At 45.3% G+C, this 17,260-nt stretch overlaps 1 protein-coding gene and 1 pseudogene across 5 annotated transcripts in view; both read left to right on the forward strand.

Annotated features, from left to right (window-relative positions):
- Dnah12 (dynein, axonemal, heavy chain 12) overlaps positions 1 to 17,260 on the forward strand; it is a 166,616-nt gene that overhangs the window by 93,418 nt on the left and 55,938 nt on the right. For all 5 annotated transcript variants that reach the window (XM_063275064.1, XM_063275066.1, XM_063275065.1 and 2 more), the window contains 5 exons: positions 8,680 to 8,935; positions 10,495 to 10,794; positions 11,582 to 11,760; positions 12,213 to 12,405; positions 15,136 to 15,297. In XM_063275064.1, the coding sequence (XP_063131134.1) occupies positions 8,680 to 8,935; positions 10,495 to 10,794; positions 11,582 to 11,760; positions 12,213 to 12,405; positions 15,136 to 15,297 (1,090 nt within the window). The remainder of the gene's footprint in view (positions 1 to 8,679; positions 8,936 to 10,494; positions 10,795 to 11,581; positions 11,761 to 12,212; positions 12,406 to 15,135; positions 15,298 to 17,260) is intronic.
- On the forward strand, positions 5 to 7,231 carry Ppp1r26-ps1 (protein phosphatase 1, regulatory subunit 26, pseudogene 1; annotated as a pseudogene).

The following is a 17,260-nucleotide window of genomic DNA, read 5'->3' on the forward strand; positions in this document are numbered from 1 at the left end:
AAATAATTTAAAGTTTTAATAAGCCATGCTAAAGTCATAGCTCATTCTGTACTTTAGTTTTTCAAAGCAAAATGATGTTTTCCAAGTTATTTACAGAAAGTGATTATTGGTCAGATTGTATATATAGAAAATGTGGAAGGATTTCTTCTACACTTGTGAAACTGCTTATAGCTGAGTCTCAGCTTCATAATACATCCTGGGAGAGTGCAGAGATTTTTCTCGTGTATCTTTTGCCCTCACAAATGCATTGCTCACCACCCTTCTCTGCAGATGGCAGGCGCCTCCCAGTTCCTAAGCATGAATCGATACTCCATTGTAAGTCGGAGTTCTTAGTATAGAGCTCGCTTTTTGTTTAATATGGTCTATGAATGTAGAAAATGTACGGTGACACTCATTCATAATTTTGATGCCATAATTTGGAGAATTCTCTACAGCTTTATGCTCTGCACTGTTTTCCACTTCCCCTGACACTCATAGGCCCCTGCAGCCAATGATCCTTATAGTGTTTCTACAGTTCAGCCTTCCCATAATATTACTGTGCTAGTGAACGTTTAGTTGCCCGAACAAATACCTGAGACAATCAACTTACAAAAGAAAGAGTTCATGTTGACTCACGAGTTTTACAAGTTTCACCTCACCCTGGCTGGCCTTCTTGTTCTGGGGCTTGTGGCAAGTCCATACATCATGGCAGGGAATTTGTGGAAACTAAATCTGCTTATCTTATAACTGGGAAGCACAACAGAAGAGACTGGGTTTCTGCGATCCTCTCCAAAGCCTGTCTCCAGTGACCTGAATACTTCCCACTGGTCCTCATCTCTCCAGTGTTCTGCTTCTCGGCTGGCTGTCAAGCTTTCCCTTTGTGGGTCTTTGGGGACCATTCCAGATCTAAATTGTAGTCACTACGTCATTGAAATCAGTTAATGTATGGCATTTCTAGACTGGTTTCTTTCACTTTGTAACACACATTTAAATTTCTTCCATGTCTTCTTGGTGTTGAGTTTCTGTCCCTTTGTGTACATGTTCCATACTGTGTTAGCCACTCTCCTGCTGAAGAACACCTTCAGATTGCTTTCAGATTTTGACAACTATTAATTCTAAAACTGCTATCAACAGTTGTATGAAAATTCATGTGGATATATTTCAAACTGCATAGGTAAATACCAACTACAAAAATAACTAGTGTAATTAGTGTCTTTTTCTTCTGTTGCTTTGATAAAATACTCTGCCAAAAGCAACAACAGAGAAGGAGCTAATTTTAGCTCTTCCAGGTCACAATTTACCATGATGGAGAGACACCGGGTGTGATGGTTTGTATATTGTATATTGTATATTCTTGGCCCCAGGGAGTGGCACTATTAAGAGGTGTGGCCTTGTTGGAGTAGAAATGGCCCTGCTGGAGTGGTGTCACTGTGGGTATGGGCTTTAAGACCCTCATCCTAGCTGCCTGGAAGCCAGTATTCTGCTAGCAGCCTTCAGATGAAGATGTAGAATTCTCAGCTTCTCCTGCACCAAGCCTGCCTGGATGCTGCTGTGCTCCCACCTTGATGATAATGAACTGAACCTCTGAACCTGTAAGCCAGCCCCAGTTAAATGCTGTCCTTATAAGAGTTGCCTTGGTCATGGTGTCTCTTCACAGTAGTAAAACCCAAACTAAGACACCAGGACATCAAAACTAATTATTCACAGTCTGTCTTAAGTCAGAAGAGAATGTAGGCATGCTACAGCTCAGCTTGCTATCTCTACCCTTATATAACTCAGGATCCCCAGCCTAGGAAATGGTACCGCTTACAGTGTACAAGTCTTCCAACCACAATACAATTAAGTTACTCTCCCATAGAGATTCTCAAAGGCCCAACTCCTAGGGAATTCTAGATTTTGATTGTTAAGACTAACCTTCACAGCTTGTTGCTCCCACAGTGCGCCTCTGGGCCCCTGAGTCCCCATGGGACTCCACTATGGCTGCGGGCACTGGATTAGAGAGGGCCAAGCACACTTATGTCTGTGCTTCCCCTCCTCCCCGATGCCGAGGTGGGAGGGGGGGATTGGGTTGGTGCTTGGGGCTGGTTGCTGTCATGGGAGAAGGTCACGACCCCCTGGAGGCACCTCACGTATTTGCCTGGCACATGTTGTGCCCTGTGTTCCTCAAGAGACAGTGGGCTCAGGTCTGGCCCAGAATGACAACTCCCAAGATTGACCAGGCAGTTGGACCAACAACCATTAAGACTGTCAGAGAAACCCAGCTCTGGGTCCATCGTTATAAGCTGTGAGCAGACAATTTGGTCTCACCATACAGTCCTACCTATCCAGGAACTCACTATGTATAGACCAGGCTGTCCTAGTGCTTGGATTAAAAGTGTGCACCACCATGTCCAGCCCTCACAGATTTTAAAAGCTGGTGGAAGATGTTTTGAAGTGCAAGTGAAACAGTGAAGACCTCATCCCTGAAGCCTTGCGGAACATCAGCCTGCACCTGAGACTTTCAACCTTGCAGGTGTTCTGCAATCTCTGGGAGGCAGAGGGCATCGAGGAAGCCTCGAAGAATTAAGAGCTATACCCGGCAGCTGGCTAGGAAAAGGCTGACTGATAAACCCTGCCTCTCAGCACCCAGCCTGCCTGCTCGGATGGTCCTCATGAACGCTGCTCCAGTGGTGGAGTTCCAATCCAGATAGGAGGCCTTTGGTCAGCCCAGGAGAGTCTGCTTTCCAGACTGCTTCTCAGAGTCTAAAAGAGAACACCTCCAGGGCTTCAGTGAGTGCAAGGGTACAGCATGCTGCAGAGAGACAAGGCTGCCCTGGGCGTGACCTATGAGCGTGTCACACAGAGAGGCCGACATGCAGAGAAGTCCCAGGACATCAGGCTGGCCCCCAAGCCTGCTGTGTGCAGAGAGCAGCCAGAGTTCCCTGCCTGTGGTCTTGTTGCAAACCGCGGCACCGTGGAGAAAGATGAAGCTGGGAGACATGGTCCCTTAGAGCTGGCTTCTGACAGTGATGACTCGGTGGACCGGGACATTGAGGAGGCTATCCAAGAGTACCTGAAGGCAAAGGGTGGGGCTTCTGAACCTGTGTCCCAGGGGGTCCCCTCTGTCCCAGAGCCTGCCCACAGCAGTGCCCTGCCCATCCCGTGTCCCTCACAGCTCACTCCTGGCTCAGGCAGTGTTCCTGTGGGAGCCAGTGAAGACCAGGGCTCCACCTCCCCAGCTAGCATGAGCAGCGAGGACTCCTTTGAACAGAGCATCCGAGTTGAAATAGAACAGTTTCTTCGTGAGAAAAGACAGCGTGAACTCCCGAAGTGCAGTGGGTCTGTGGATACAAAATCAGACCCAAATGAGAGCCCCGCCAGACTTAGAGGAAACCGAGAAGCCTCAGCCAGGGCAGCTCTGATAGGAACCGGTAAGGAGTTCATCTTCCGAAAACCTCCCGGGCTAACAAAGGTGAGCACACAGTCGAGAAACTCACAGCCTAAGCTCACCAAGGAGCCTGAGACGCCAGTGAGCACAAAGCTGGCCGCCCACAGACCAGAGGCTGCCCAGAGCAGGGGTGGGACGAAGAGAAGCGTGCCTGCCCGGCGCAGCAAGCGCATCAGGAGCTCAGCCCTCAGGAGCTCAGCCCCGGTGCACCAGGCATCGGACTCCAGCAGTGACGATGGCATTGAGGAGGCCATCCATCTGTACCAGCTAGAGAAAACCAGGAAGAAGGCCAGTGGGGACCAACCTCTGAGAGCCCAGCCCAAAGAGGAAAGCCCTGGTAGTACCCAGCCAAGTGCCTTACCTGAAGCCCACAGGAGACCCCCTAGCAAGAAAAAGCTAGCAGTTCCAAAGGTTATGGACACCACCCAGGGGGGCCTCAACCCTGATCCCCTCTCTAAGCTCCTAACAGATTCAAGAGCCTCCATACCTCCTAGACATACAGCTGCCAAGAGTGAAGCTATGCGCCAGGCCTCACACCTAGCACACACATCCATCGAACTGATGTGTACAGAAGCAATCCTGGACATCTCCAAGACCACCCTGTCAGCCCCCATGGAAGGCAGTGACAGGCCACCATCCAGGAACCTACTCTTCTGTCCCCAACCCACGCTTCCCCGCTCTGAAAGTGACAGCAGCAACTCTGACAGTGATGACAGCATTGAGCAGGAGATCCAGAGGTTTTTGGGCCTCAAGGCACAAGTAGGGAGTCCTCAGCCTGCTCAGGGTCCACTGTCCTCACTTGGCCCCATTGACTATCCTGGTGTCCCCAAGGCCCCTCTTGCTAAAACACCAGATCTCCTTCTGGGCTGCAAACAGAAATGGAGAGGTGGGGACAGCACTACAGTGACCAAGAAAATAAAGGAGGGTAGAGAAAGTGCCCAGGACGGTGGCCACATCCGGGGGAAGGTTCAGCCTGGCCATGATGGGTGGGAACCTGTCAGGCAGGGCAAAATCACAGAGACCCAAGGAGGAGAGGCTGAAGTCAAGGACCGGCCTGTTCCTTCCAGGACAGCTGGGCTCAGTGATATACACCTATCACAAGGCCACGGGCCCCTCAGGAAGGTCAGTGAGGAAGAGAGCTCCGAGGATAAGAACAGTTCTCAGGACAGTGACACGGACTCGGACATGGCCATCAAGGACTTGTTAAGATCTAAGCGGAAGTTTAAGAAGAGGTGCCGAGACCCACGGGCTTTGTGTAAGAAGGTCAGTTTTGGCAGCACAGAGACCCGGTGTGGGGAATGGGAGGACCACAGACAGCAGGCCCTACGAAGCTGTCTGCCCAAGTGCAGAGGGGACAACAAAGACAGCCCAGGGGCCGAGGATGCAAGCCCCACCTTTCTGCCAAGGAGGAAAAGTCCAGAACGGGGTCCTCCCTCTAAGGACACAGAAGCCAGTGGCCATCCTCCTTCAGCCTCCAGCCCCACATCCGAGGACAGCTCAGTGGACAGTGATGACAGCATTGAGCTGGAGATCAGGAAGTTTTTGGCAGAAAAGGCCAAGGAGTCTATACAAAACACAGAACCACAAGGGGGCCCTGCCAAGCCGGAGATGGCCTGTAGGAAAGAGCCAACTCTGGGGTTGCAGCGTGGAGTGCGCACACGGAGCCAAAAAGCCAGCGGCACCCCTCAGTTGTCCGAAGGAAGAAGAGGCCCAGAGAGAACTAAGACACCGGCAACCAGCCTCTTGAGCCAGACTGGGAGGGGCACCCTCCGTGCTGAGCAGGCCACTGCCCTGGGCCAATGCAAGAACACCAGCGGGAACGACTCTGCCAAAGCCTCTCCACTAAGCAGGAAAAGTGCTAACGTTCACAAAGACCATGGCCTATAGGGAGCCCAGACTGCAATAGCAGAAAGTGTGTTGGGTCAGGTGCCCAGCTGTGCCAAAACGGGTGCCGAGGTTGGAAATGCGTGCGGGTTTGGGGGAGGGCGCTTTCACCTGAACTGGCTGAGCCCAAAGGCTCAGGGGACCCTGAGACAGCAGGACAGGAGGAATTCTGGCTCTGAGGACAAAGTTCTAGACCTGAGATGTCAGCACAGTGTTGGCAGGGAACAGCAGGACCACGAGACCTTGGGTAGTGATGCCAGTGAATTCAGTGACACTTCCGTGGAGGATGGGGGCAGTGCCACGGTGAGCAGTAAAGGCCTCAGGTTGTAATAGGCATGTCATGGCTCTTGCCATAGCCATGGGAATCAGTGTCCATGTCCTGTCTGATATGTGTGCATGCATACCTCTGTGTGTGTGTGTGTGTGTGTGTGTGTGTGTGTGTGTGTGTGTGTGTGTGTAAGAAGGGAATCCTAAAGCAAGATTGGGTCTCTTCCATGCAGTCCCTCTGTATAAATATGGACACTAACCTCAAATGACATTTTTATTTAATGAATGTGTCCTGGTACATCATTTTCTGTAGGTTTTTTTTGTCAATTATTTTAAAAGTGTTGTAAGAAATACTTTTTGAAAATGTCGTTCAGTCTTGCAGCTACAATTCTGTGCTCTCAGTGCATGTATGGTAGATGAGTAAATACTTGTGAGATCCCTGTGAGAGTCAGAGACAGGGGCTGGCACTGTTAACCATTTCTAGTGCAAATTCAGGCCTGGAGATAGCAGCTATCCACCTTGGAAGTGCTAATGTGGTTGAGGTGTGTTGGGATACCACTGGGACAAGGGGTCCCTGGCCAGACGCTGTCTCTGAATGCTGTAGTCATGGCCTGTAATTAGAAAACACTCCAAAGCACAGCAATTAGCAAATGGCTAACCAACCACCCCTGTCTGTGTGGGAATCTGGCTACTGGCTCTGTAGCTCAGCTGAGCCCAGGTCATCTAGGATCCAGTTGCTGGGGATGCTAATGTCCATATAAACCCCTTCATATGAGAGCTACAGGCTGGCTTTTAATCATGGCTCTAAAAAGTGATTCCACATATTCATTTTGACTGTCCTATTCTTGATGTATGTATGTATGGGTGAGTAGTGAGGCCGTGAGATAGATGGCTTGCTCCCCAAACACCTTAGCCACCTGTGATGGTGAGTCCCAGCCCTGGAAACAGTAAGGACAAACCCCCCCTCCCGCCCCGCTCCTGCTGTATGTGACTCAAAGCCCAGTTGTATGTGACCACTGATAATACCAGCAGTCTGCATGGCTTTCTGCAACCCTGCTCCTACCCAGGAAAGAAGGGCTTGGCCAGTGCTGAGGCCAGGCTGCAGGCATCGGGGGTCCTGGGAGTCAGGCAGAGTGATACCACCTTGGCGCTGAGGTGCCTGTGGCAGCTGGAGGCTGGGGATGTGCTGGATCCCAGATGTGAGGATTACATCTGTGTTGTGATTATCTACCTGTCTTCCCCTGAGTTCTGTAACTCAGTATACCAGATTGCTATGTGTCTACTTTGTGGCTGAATTCTGTTGGAATTGTAACAAGGAAGTAAGTTTTCTACTTTACACACCTGGGTCTGAATTGTAAATCACTTCTTTGCCCAAATGCAGACACATATTTCCACCATCCTCCGTGTCTGCCATGTTGGAGCTTTGATGTGGTACAGCATCTGTGGGCCCATTGTGGTCCTATATGATCTGGATCTGTGCATGATAAAGCCGTGTGCATATTTGATCATGTGTTTCTGAGAGAAACAACTTTGTGTCATCCACGTTCCTACCTTAAATTTTTAGAGTGCTTTTAACCCTCGGGGGAAAAAAAATCTTATTCTTGTATATAGGACCCACCCAGTTTTGGTTTTTGTGTTTCTAATAAATAAACCAAGTACTATCCAAAATAAAAAGACTGGCCTTCATAAATTATTTTGGTAATATTATGTTTAGCTTTAAGATGAGTATGGTAAAACACATCTGTATTCCTAGCAGTTCAGGAGGCTGAAGCTGGAGGCCTACAAAGTAAAACCCAGTGTGTGTGTGTGTGTGTGTGTGTGTGTGTGTGTGTGTGTGTGTGTTCTATGCCTTATGTTCTTTACTGACTTTCACAAATAGAAGTCTTTATTTTAATGAAGACCTCTTTTTCAATTATTTCACAATTTCACAATTTGAGTTTTTGTTATCATAACTTAAAAACTTATTGTACCTAAATTTAGATTTTTCTCAAATGTTATTTGTAGCTATTCTTTTGCAGGTTCTTCTTTCTTCCACCCTTCTCCACCCCTCTTCTTTCACCCTTTCAACCCCTAACACTAGCTAGGTGAGAAAAAAGGGCAGAGGGGAAGAGGGGTGATGTCACCATTAGACTACTTCCTGCTGAATGGGAAAGTTTGATCTTCACCACTAGGATATCTAGTTTCTTGTTGTTGTTGTTGTTGTTGTTTCATCTTTGTTCACAACTACTTAAACTGCAGCCAACAGCCCACCAAAATATATATACCTTCAAAAGAGTCCCCAGAATCCCCAGCATCACACAATTGCAGAAACTATCTGCAGCTGGCAAAATCACGCCCCCGCTAGAGCACCAGGCCAATCATAGTCAGCTGCAGGAGACAGTGTGAATCAGCCCCATGCCCCACACCTGGGACTGAAACAAGCATGTTCTTCTATTTCTGTGTTTTTCAAAAAACAAAACAAAACAAAATTCTCGCTAGAGTTATCTTTTAAGATTTTGATGGTTTTGCACTTAATGTTGAGGTCTGTGATCCACTTTGAATTAAATACTGTAGAAGGTGTACAGAGTCAGTGTTTTATTTTCTACATGTGGATGTCCTAGCACTACCTGATGAAAAAACACCATTTTTTGGGCAAGACCTTTGAACCCAACTCCCCACTCCTCAGACCTTCGTATGAAAGCTTCAATATTAAAGATCTTGATGGCCTGTGGAAAATAGTCGACCTAATTTTGTCATTTTGATATCTAATTAGAACTTCTCTGAAGTTTTATTTCTCCGTAATGGAGCCCTCTCTCTCTCTGTAAAACATGAGCTGGCAATATTTCGATTATTATTAATCACTCTGAGGATGTAACCTAGGATGGTAAGATCAGGGCTTTACTATAACCAGTGTGGTGTATCATTCAAACTGAGACAGAGCTGAACAGACCAGGCTCACTTTAGGCAAAGCGGGACCGTCACCCCTAACGATAACCAGCTACAAGTACACCGTGGGAACACTCTGTGAGAGGACGGATGGAGCTGTGGCTTAAATGCTCTCTTCTATGGAACTAAAACTAGATTGAGTGTCTCAGGCTGCCATGTTTCTTTGTCTTCCCTTTCTTTCTCTGTGTGCTCTCTAGGTATGACCTTAAGGACACCACCAAAATCACACTGGTTGATATAGAGCTCATAGCTGCCATGGGGCCTCCAGGCGGCGGAAGGAATGCCGTCACCCCGCGTTTCATCCGACATTTCAACATCTGCACCATCAATTCCTTCAGCGACGAAACTATGGTCCGAATTTTCTCATCAATCATGATGTTCTACCTTAGGACTCATGATTTTTCTCCAGAGTACTTTGTACTCGGACACCAAATAGTTAGTGCGACTATGGAGGTGAGTAAGTAACACACACACACACACACACACACACACACACACACACACACGCTGTTCCCTTAGCCATCTGTGGTTTCCACTCAGAGAGCCTGGCAGCAAGAGCATGGATTTGGAAGCAGAGATTCTAACTGTCGTTGAGCCCTGGCTGCTGTCCCTAGGTGGATCTCCTTTTGGAGGCCCAATTTTTTAATCACTGAAAGGACATATAATTCATGGGTAAGGAATTTGCCCATAGCCAGTGCCTGCCACATCGTAAGCATTTCCTTGGTGGTTAGGTTACACTGTGGTATTTGTTATTGCATTTTCTCTTTCCTATCTATCTTCCTTCTTGCTCTTCATAATTTTAAAGAGAGAGGGGAGAGAGAGAGAGAAAGACCTTAAGCTTTTATACACATTACTTTTCCTCAGACCAACACATTGCCATGAAATATAAGAGCATGCAAGGATGGGAGTAAAGACCCTCACCCCCATGGTAGAGACCTCCTGATGTGCTCAGGTGTATTATCGGCCCTCACTCAGAAGCTAGAACAGCCTCATATCCAGTGACAGAAGGGAAAATGCACCCAAAGGAAATTTAGTGGCAACCTCACCAAACTTGGGAAGCTTGATAGCGAGGGGGTCTGGCTACAAGGAATATCTTTCAAGGACACGCCCACATGGGCCTCCAACTGGGCCACATCTTCTCATTTCTCTAACTTCCTGATGATGCCACTGTGCTGTGCGTCCATCATCAGATCAGAGCTCCCAGTATCTAAGCCTTCTTCTGCCATCCAAGCCTTTAAACATGACCACCATGGGTGGGGACATTTCAGACTCGAACCATGACTGGGTAGAAGAATTATTCTACCACAAGAAAGTGCTTTTATTTGTAAAATGTAATATTTCCGATATTGCTTGGAGTGAGTTGTTGGACCTTGGCCAGGTAGAAAAGATACTTTTTTTTTTTTCTCTCTTGTTGGAGCAGTGGAGAGACCTACCATAAGTAGATGTTGGGACAGGTGATAAATTATAAAACTCATCCAAATGAAAAATAATGTCATTCTTTTTCTCAGGACATATTTTGAAATTAATTAACCTTCTTTAAAAAGAGTATTAACTTTCTTACTTTGCAGCACTCAGGAAAAAATATACTTTGTTTCTATATTACACCAGTTAAGATAGGAGGAAGATGAGGAACCAGCCTGGCTAATGTTATTTGTAATTTAAAAGACATTATTTGGAGTGCTGTGGAATGAGCTACCTGGTTTTAATTTCTAGTGAATTTTAAGGTGCTTGCTAGCTTTCAGGTCATCTGTAGTGGAACAATTATAACAAATGGGGAGTAAAGTAAGATTGAACAGAATCCAAGTTAAGGGGCTATTAAGTTCACCCAACATCGCAGTACCTGGTTTACTGCTATAGAGCAAAATGAACATGTACACCGTGCTACGCTCAGTAGATACGTGGTCCCAAAGTGATAGAATCTAGTAGGATGGGTGAAATATTGTTTATACCACTTCGTCAGGGCTCTAATTATAAGCATTTTATTTTTGAGCTGCGCTTTTCTTCCTTCACAGATATATAAACAATCTATGGGAAATCTTTTGCCCACTCCTGCAAAATCTCACTATACTTTTAACCTGCGTGACTTCTCACGTGTCATCCGGGGCTGCTTACTCATTGATAAAGAGGCCATAGAGAGCAAACACACTATGATCCGCCTGTTTGTGCATGAGGTTCTCCGCGTGTTTTATGATCGTCTTATTAATGATGAAGATCGGAATTGGCTCTTCCTATTAATTAAGAATGTTATAAAAGACCACTTTAAGGAGTCACTTGAAAATGTCTTTAGTCATCTGAGGAGAGGGAACTCCTCCGTAAGTATGCTTAAAAATTAAAAACATGTCAGGTTAGAATAGAATTTCAGCCGCAGTTGTTGTAATTAATGAGCTTATCTTACAAAAACGCACGTGGCTTTTATTGAACATATTCTCTTACTTTTCTTATGAGCACCTGCTTATTTTGAGATTAGTCTGTAGAAGGAGAAAAAAAGTGATACAGAGGACGAAACCCTCTGTGGTAGGTAGTGATGAGATGGTGCTGAGCACATAGCATGGTTCCATTTCTCAGAGACTCTTCTTTTACAAAGAAAGTCAGAAAGATGAGTTTCCAGTCAACAGAAAAGGCGTCTGAGGACACTCAGCAATGGCTGCTCTTTTTTTTTTTTTTTACGGAGCTGGGGACCGAACCCAGGGCCTTGCGCTTCCTAGGTAAGCACTCTACCACTGAGCTAAATCCCCAGCCCCGCAGTGGCTGCTCTTGCAGAGGACCTGAGTTAAGAGTCCTACCACTCTCCTAGCTGCTCACAACCACCTGTAAGTCCAGCTCCAGGGGATCTGACGCCATCTTGTGGCCTCTTCAGGCATAGCACACACATGATAACACTTGTATACATACCAGCAAAGCACTCATAAAATAAAGATAAATCTTTTGATTTCCAGACGATAGCAAAAGCAATAAAACCTTCCTTTTTATTATACAAACCTATCATTTTATTTTCTATCTCAATGTTTAAAAGATTAGATAATAGTCAACTATGACATAAAATAAGTTTTTGTATATTTTCTCTTTAAATTTATTTTTTAATTAACTTCTATTCAACAGATAAATGAAGAAGACTTACGAAACCTCATGTTTGGGGATTATATGAACCCTGATCTAGAAGGAGATGATCGGGTTTATATTGAAATTCTGAATATTCACCAGTTTAATGAAGTTGTTGACCAGTGTTTAGATGAGTATAATCAAACTCACAAAAGAAGAATGAATCTTGTTGTGTTTAGGTACCTCTCTTTTACATTTATGTATGTGCTCAAAACTTTTATTTATAAATTTTCATGAAATATTTAAGACAAAACATACATATTACCATATAAAATATCAGTAATTTATTAGTTTCTTATTTCGGTCTGCCCTCTCCTTAGTTTGTAATACTAAAAAGAAACTCCCATGCTTTTAGACAGAGTATGGAGGTCAGAGGGCATCCTTGAGGTGCCTGTCCACATCTTTCCACTTGTTTACAGCAGGACCTCACTGCCACTGGGTAAGCCAGGCAAGGTGGCCCCATGAGCCTCTGGAGAACCAGATTTAAGCTGTTCGGTTTGCTGCACGGTCTACTCCCTCAGGAAGTTTTGTGTATCTATATACTGAACATGATGTTGTAAAATATGTATAATAAAGTGACAGGTCAATCTTCATGTGTTTGGCTATGGATAATAACCCTTACTCTTGGCAGGTATGTTCTGGAACATTTGTCAAGAATATGCCGCATCCTAAAGCAGTCTGGTGGCAACGCTTTGCTCATTGGGCTTGGAGGAAGCGGCCGGCAGTCTCTGACTAGTCTGGCTACATCTATGGCAAAAATGCAGATTTTCCAACCAGAAATTTCTAAGAGTTACGGCATGAATGAGTGGAGAGAGGATATTAAGGTAAAATTATGAAGATACCTCAGTGAAGAATGAAAATAGTGGATCCCTTGACTAGTAAAGGGGAGCTGCCCTGGGTAGCTATGTCTACTGAGTGCTTATGCTAATACTGACTACTGAGTGCTTATGCTAATACTGTCTAGTGAGTACTTATGCTAATACTGTCTACTGAGTGCTTATGCTAATACTGACTACTGAGTGCTTATGCTAATACTGACTACTGAGTGCTTATGCTAATACTGTCTAGTGAGTACTTGTGCTAATACTGTCTACTGAGTGCTTATGCTAATACTGTCTACTGAGTGCTTGTGCTAATACTGTCTAGTGAGTACTTATGCTAATACTGTCTAGTGAGTACTTGTGCTAATACTGTCTAGTGAGTACTTATGCTAATACTGTCTAGTGAGTACTTATGCTAATACTGTCTACTGAGTGCTTATGCTAATACTGACTACTGAGTGCTTATGCTAATACTGACTACTGAGTGCTTATGCTAATACTGTCTAGTGAGTACTTATGCTAATACTGTCTAGTGAGTACTTGTGCTAATACTGTCTAGTGAGTACTTATGCTAATACTGTCTACTGAGTGCTTATGCTAATACTGACTACTGAGTGCTTATGCTAATACTGACTACTGAGTGCTTATGCTAATACTGACTACTGAGTGCTTATGCTAATATTGACTACTGAGTGCTTATGCTAATACTGTCTACTGAGTGCTTGTGCTAATACTGTCTAGTGAGTACTTATGCTAATATTGACTACTGAGTGCTTATGCTAATACTGTCTACTGAGTGCTTGTGCTAATACTGCCTAGTGAGTACTTATCACAGTGGCCACTCACTCTGTCTTTATCCTCGTCTGAGAAGATATATTTCACCTGGCTATATGCTCTCCATAAGGTCTTGTACAGACAACCACAGCTGCTTTGAGTTCATGAGAGCAACAGCCCTATCTTATCCAAAAAACAGTATCTCACCAGCCATTGCCAACTTCCGGCTCTTGCCGTCTCTCTGCTCCCTTCTCTGTGCTGTGATGGTACCTGAGCCTAGGGAGAGGGGGGAGAAGGTTTCCTGTTTGCAGCCGAGCATTACACAGTCACTGACTCTCTGCAGCTTTACTAGTTGTGAGTCTGTGTTAATGAGCATCCACAACAGTAAGAAAATCCTCTAATGAGGGAAGAGAGCCGGACTAATCTGTGTGGGTAAAGGGTAAGTGTTTATTAGGAAGTTTAATGCTATCTTAGGTAGGGTTTCTATTGCTATGACGGGACACCATGGCCAAAAGCAAGCTGTAGAGGAAAGAGTTTATCTGGCTTACACTTCTATAGCATAGTCCATCATCAAAGGTCAGGACAGGAACTCGAACAGACAGGAACCCAGAGACAGGAGTTGATGAAGAGGCCATGAAGGGCTGCTGCTTATGGGCTTGCTTCTCCTGGTTTGCTCAGTCTGCAGACCAGGACCACCAGCCCAGGGTACTGCCACCTACAATAGACTAAGCCCTCCCACATCAACCACCAATTAAGAAATGCTCTACAGGTTTGCCACAGCGTGATCTTGTGGAGACATTTTCTTCATTGGGGTCCTCTCCTCTCAGATGACTTTGCTTGTGTCAAGTTGGCATAAAACTATCCAGCACAAACACTATATCCACTCAGCAAAAACAATACCTTTAGGTTGTTTTCCCTCAGGAGAAGTCACCTTCCCTAGCAAGGATTCTTGGCCAAGTTTACAGTGCCATGTATGAGATCCCTCGGGTAGATCAGGCCTTGAAATCAATCATAAAACGATTGGTTGTCCCCCTGCCTGCACCCCATAATATTCATTCCTTTGCAGCACTGGGCATTACTGTGAAGGCTATCTAGCAGGGGGAGGGGCGTCCAGTCATTACAAGGGCTGACCGTCAGGTCTGGCAAGTGTTAAAGAGCGTGGCAGCAGCCTGTGCTGCTGTTTTTTCCCCTTCATGCGTGTAGGAAATCGCTGTGAAGCCCATGCCTGACAACTCCAACGGAGGTAACTCATCCCAGTCACTGGGCTTTTTGTTTAATAACCTGAGGCTTCTGGGAAGAACAGTGTGGTGTCACTTAACTTTAACCCTGTATCTAACAATCTCCTGAAAAGTTGTTGAAATTTTAAGAGTCATTTTTAACAGACAGCAAATCAGCTCTATCATACTACTAAGCCCATATTTTTATTTCAGGAATTTTGCTTGCAATTGGCCAAAAACAAACAAACAAACAAAAATAGCTCAACTAACTTAAGAAATAAAGGAAGGTTTTGGTTTACAGGATTTAAACCAAAGCCATTCATTCATACAGTCATTTAACAGGATTCAATTTAAGAGCACAAATTAGAAGTTTTTCTACATTCCCTGGCAGTGTTCTCCATTTGTCTTCCTTCTCCAGCTGGTTCATTTCATGAGGCAACACAGTAGTACTTAGTACTACTCACTGGCCTTTGTAAGCACCCTTCTCTGTACAACAAGGACTGTATTTTAAGTCCATCTCAGTCCTCAAAGTAACAATTTGAATGAGTCCTTCTTGATCCCATGCCTTCTGAACTTGAGGGCACAGGGTAGTTTGGATTGCCCACCAGTGGGAGACATGGAGGTCTTAATCGACAGCCCCAGCAGAATCAAAGCACCCTTCCATCAAAGGGTGAAAAGAAGGGGGAAGCAAACCCAGCCCACGCCCACCGCATTCTTCTCATAACTACATTTTCTCTTTAAGTCCTTGTTGAGAAATGTTGGTGTGAAAGGCCAGAAGACCGTCTTCCTGATCACAGACACTCAGATTAAGGAGGAAGCTTTCCTAGAGGACATCGACAGTGTGCTCAACACTGGTGAAGTTCCTAACATTTTTGCAGCAGACGAGAAGCAAGAAGTGATGGAGGTGAGCGCCCTTGCGGGGTGGGAGGGTCGGGGGGTGGGGTCCCACTCTCCGCACAGGGGTTCCTTCATCATGAAAACCTTGTTCTGCTCTTCAGGATAAATATAACTCACACAACTACGCAACTAAACGTACCTCACATGTCTACAGGATGTTAATTTAATACATCATTTTGGTAAATTTTAAATTCTAGCACACCTGTGAGAAATTGATTTATAGTTATTACCTCCATAAAATAGCAATGGTTTTATGTAGCCAGGCTTTGGCTACTTTGTAGATTCTTCTATCTTCCACCCCCTGACACTAGATAGGGAAGGAAAAAGGATACCATGGAAAGGGAGTGATGTTAATTGTTAGACAACTTCCTACTGGTTAGGAGTGCCGAGTTCCTTGGGGCAAATTTGATCTTCACTGTTAGGATATCTAATTTCTTATTATTTCTTCTTTGCACATGAGTTCTTAACAAACCATGTCTAACAGCAACCACCACCACCACCACCACCACCACCACCATCACCACCACCACCACCACCACCACCACCACCACCACCATCACCACCACCACCATCACCACCACCACCACCACCACCACCACCATCACCACCACCACCACCACCACCACCACCACCACCATCACCACCACCACCACCACCATCACCACCACCACCATCACCACCACCACCACCATCACCACCACCACCATCACCACCACCACCACCACCACCACCACCACCACCACCACCAGCCATCCAACCACCACCAGCCATCCAACCACCACCAGCCATCCAACCACCACCAGCCATCCAACCACCACCACCACCACCACCACCACCACCACCACCACCACCAGCCATCCAACCACCCACCCTGTCTCTCCGGGCCCTAACATTTATGTACCCACTGAAAAGTCCCTAGAATTCCCAGTATCACACAATTGCAGAAACTATCTGGCAAAGTCACGCTCCTGCTAGAGCACCGGGCCAATCACAGTCAGCTGCTGTGGATAATCTGAAGCAGCTCCATGTCCTACACCTGGCACTAAAACCAAAACACATTCTTATATTTCTATATTTTTCAAAGAAACCAGAACTTTAAAATTGTTAGTACAGTTTTATGTGTATGGTGATATCTTGCCAAAAGGAACTTTCTCTGATCAAGGTCGAGAGCAGCCATGACTTAGGAAATGAGCATAAATATTTGGAAGGTAGTTTGACAACAGTTCCACTTAACAAAACAGCCGGCTTCCCCCTAGGGTGTACGGTTTCATGAGCCATGGCTTCTGACCGGGTTTAAGTACCAGGAGTGAATCCCTCCTGAGCAGCAGGCCTCAGATCCAATCAGAGAGTGACTGGTTACCCCCATATCAGCCATGCTGCTCTTAGACCAGCAGGCAGACCTGGCCTTCATATTTTTAAACTTAACACAAGGGACTTGGATTCTATGTATTCTTTCATTACTTTGGGTTTTTTCATTCATTTTATTTTGACGATCTTACCATAGCACATCTTGATAGTTGTGTTTTTGTTATTTCAGTATGTGTACAAAAGAACAGACTTTTCTTATGACATTGTACTTTGCTCATCTCCTTCCTTTTGCACCTTCTCTTCCCTGCCAGAATCTCTCCTTTCTACTTTAAGTTCTACATTTGAGAGAAAATTTTCAGTATTTGGCCTCGTTTCCTTTCCCTCTTACTGTCTTCTTATTCTCCTCCGCCTTTCTGTAGTCTCCTTTCTCCACATTTCTATTGTATATCATATATATCATATCTATTTATTATATATGTATAATATATACATGTATGTAAAATCTTGGTTTTGCTTATGAGAGAAAGCATGCATTCAATATTTGTCTTTCTGAGTTTGCTTTTAATTTCTGGTTTAAAAAGTTGTGTGAAACCCAGAATAAAGGTTATAAGGATGTTTTATGAGTTTAGTTAGTCCCTTACTGGTGGATATTGCAGTAGCTT

This window comes from Rattus norvegicus, chromosome 16, assembly GCF_036323735.1.
Source record: "Rattus norvegicus strain BN/NHsdMcwi chromosome 16, GRCr8, whole genome shotgun sequence".
NCBI classification, from domain to species: Eukaryota; Metazoa; Chordata; class Mammalia; order Rodentia; family Muridae; genus Rattus; species Rattus norvegicus.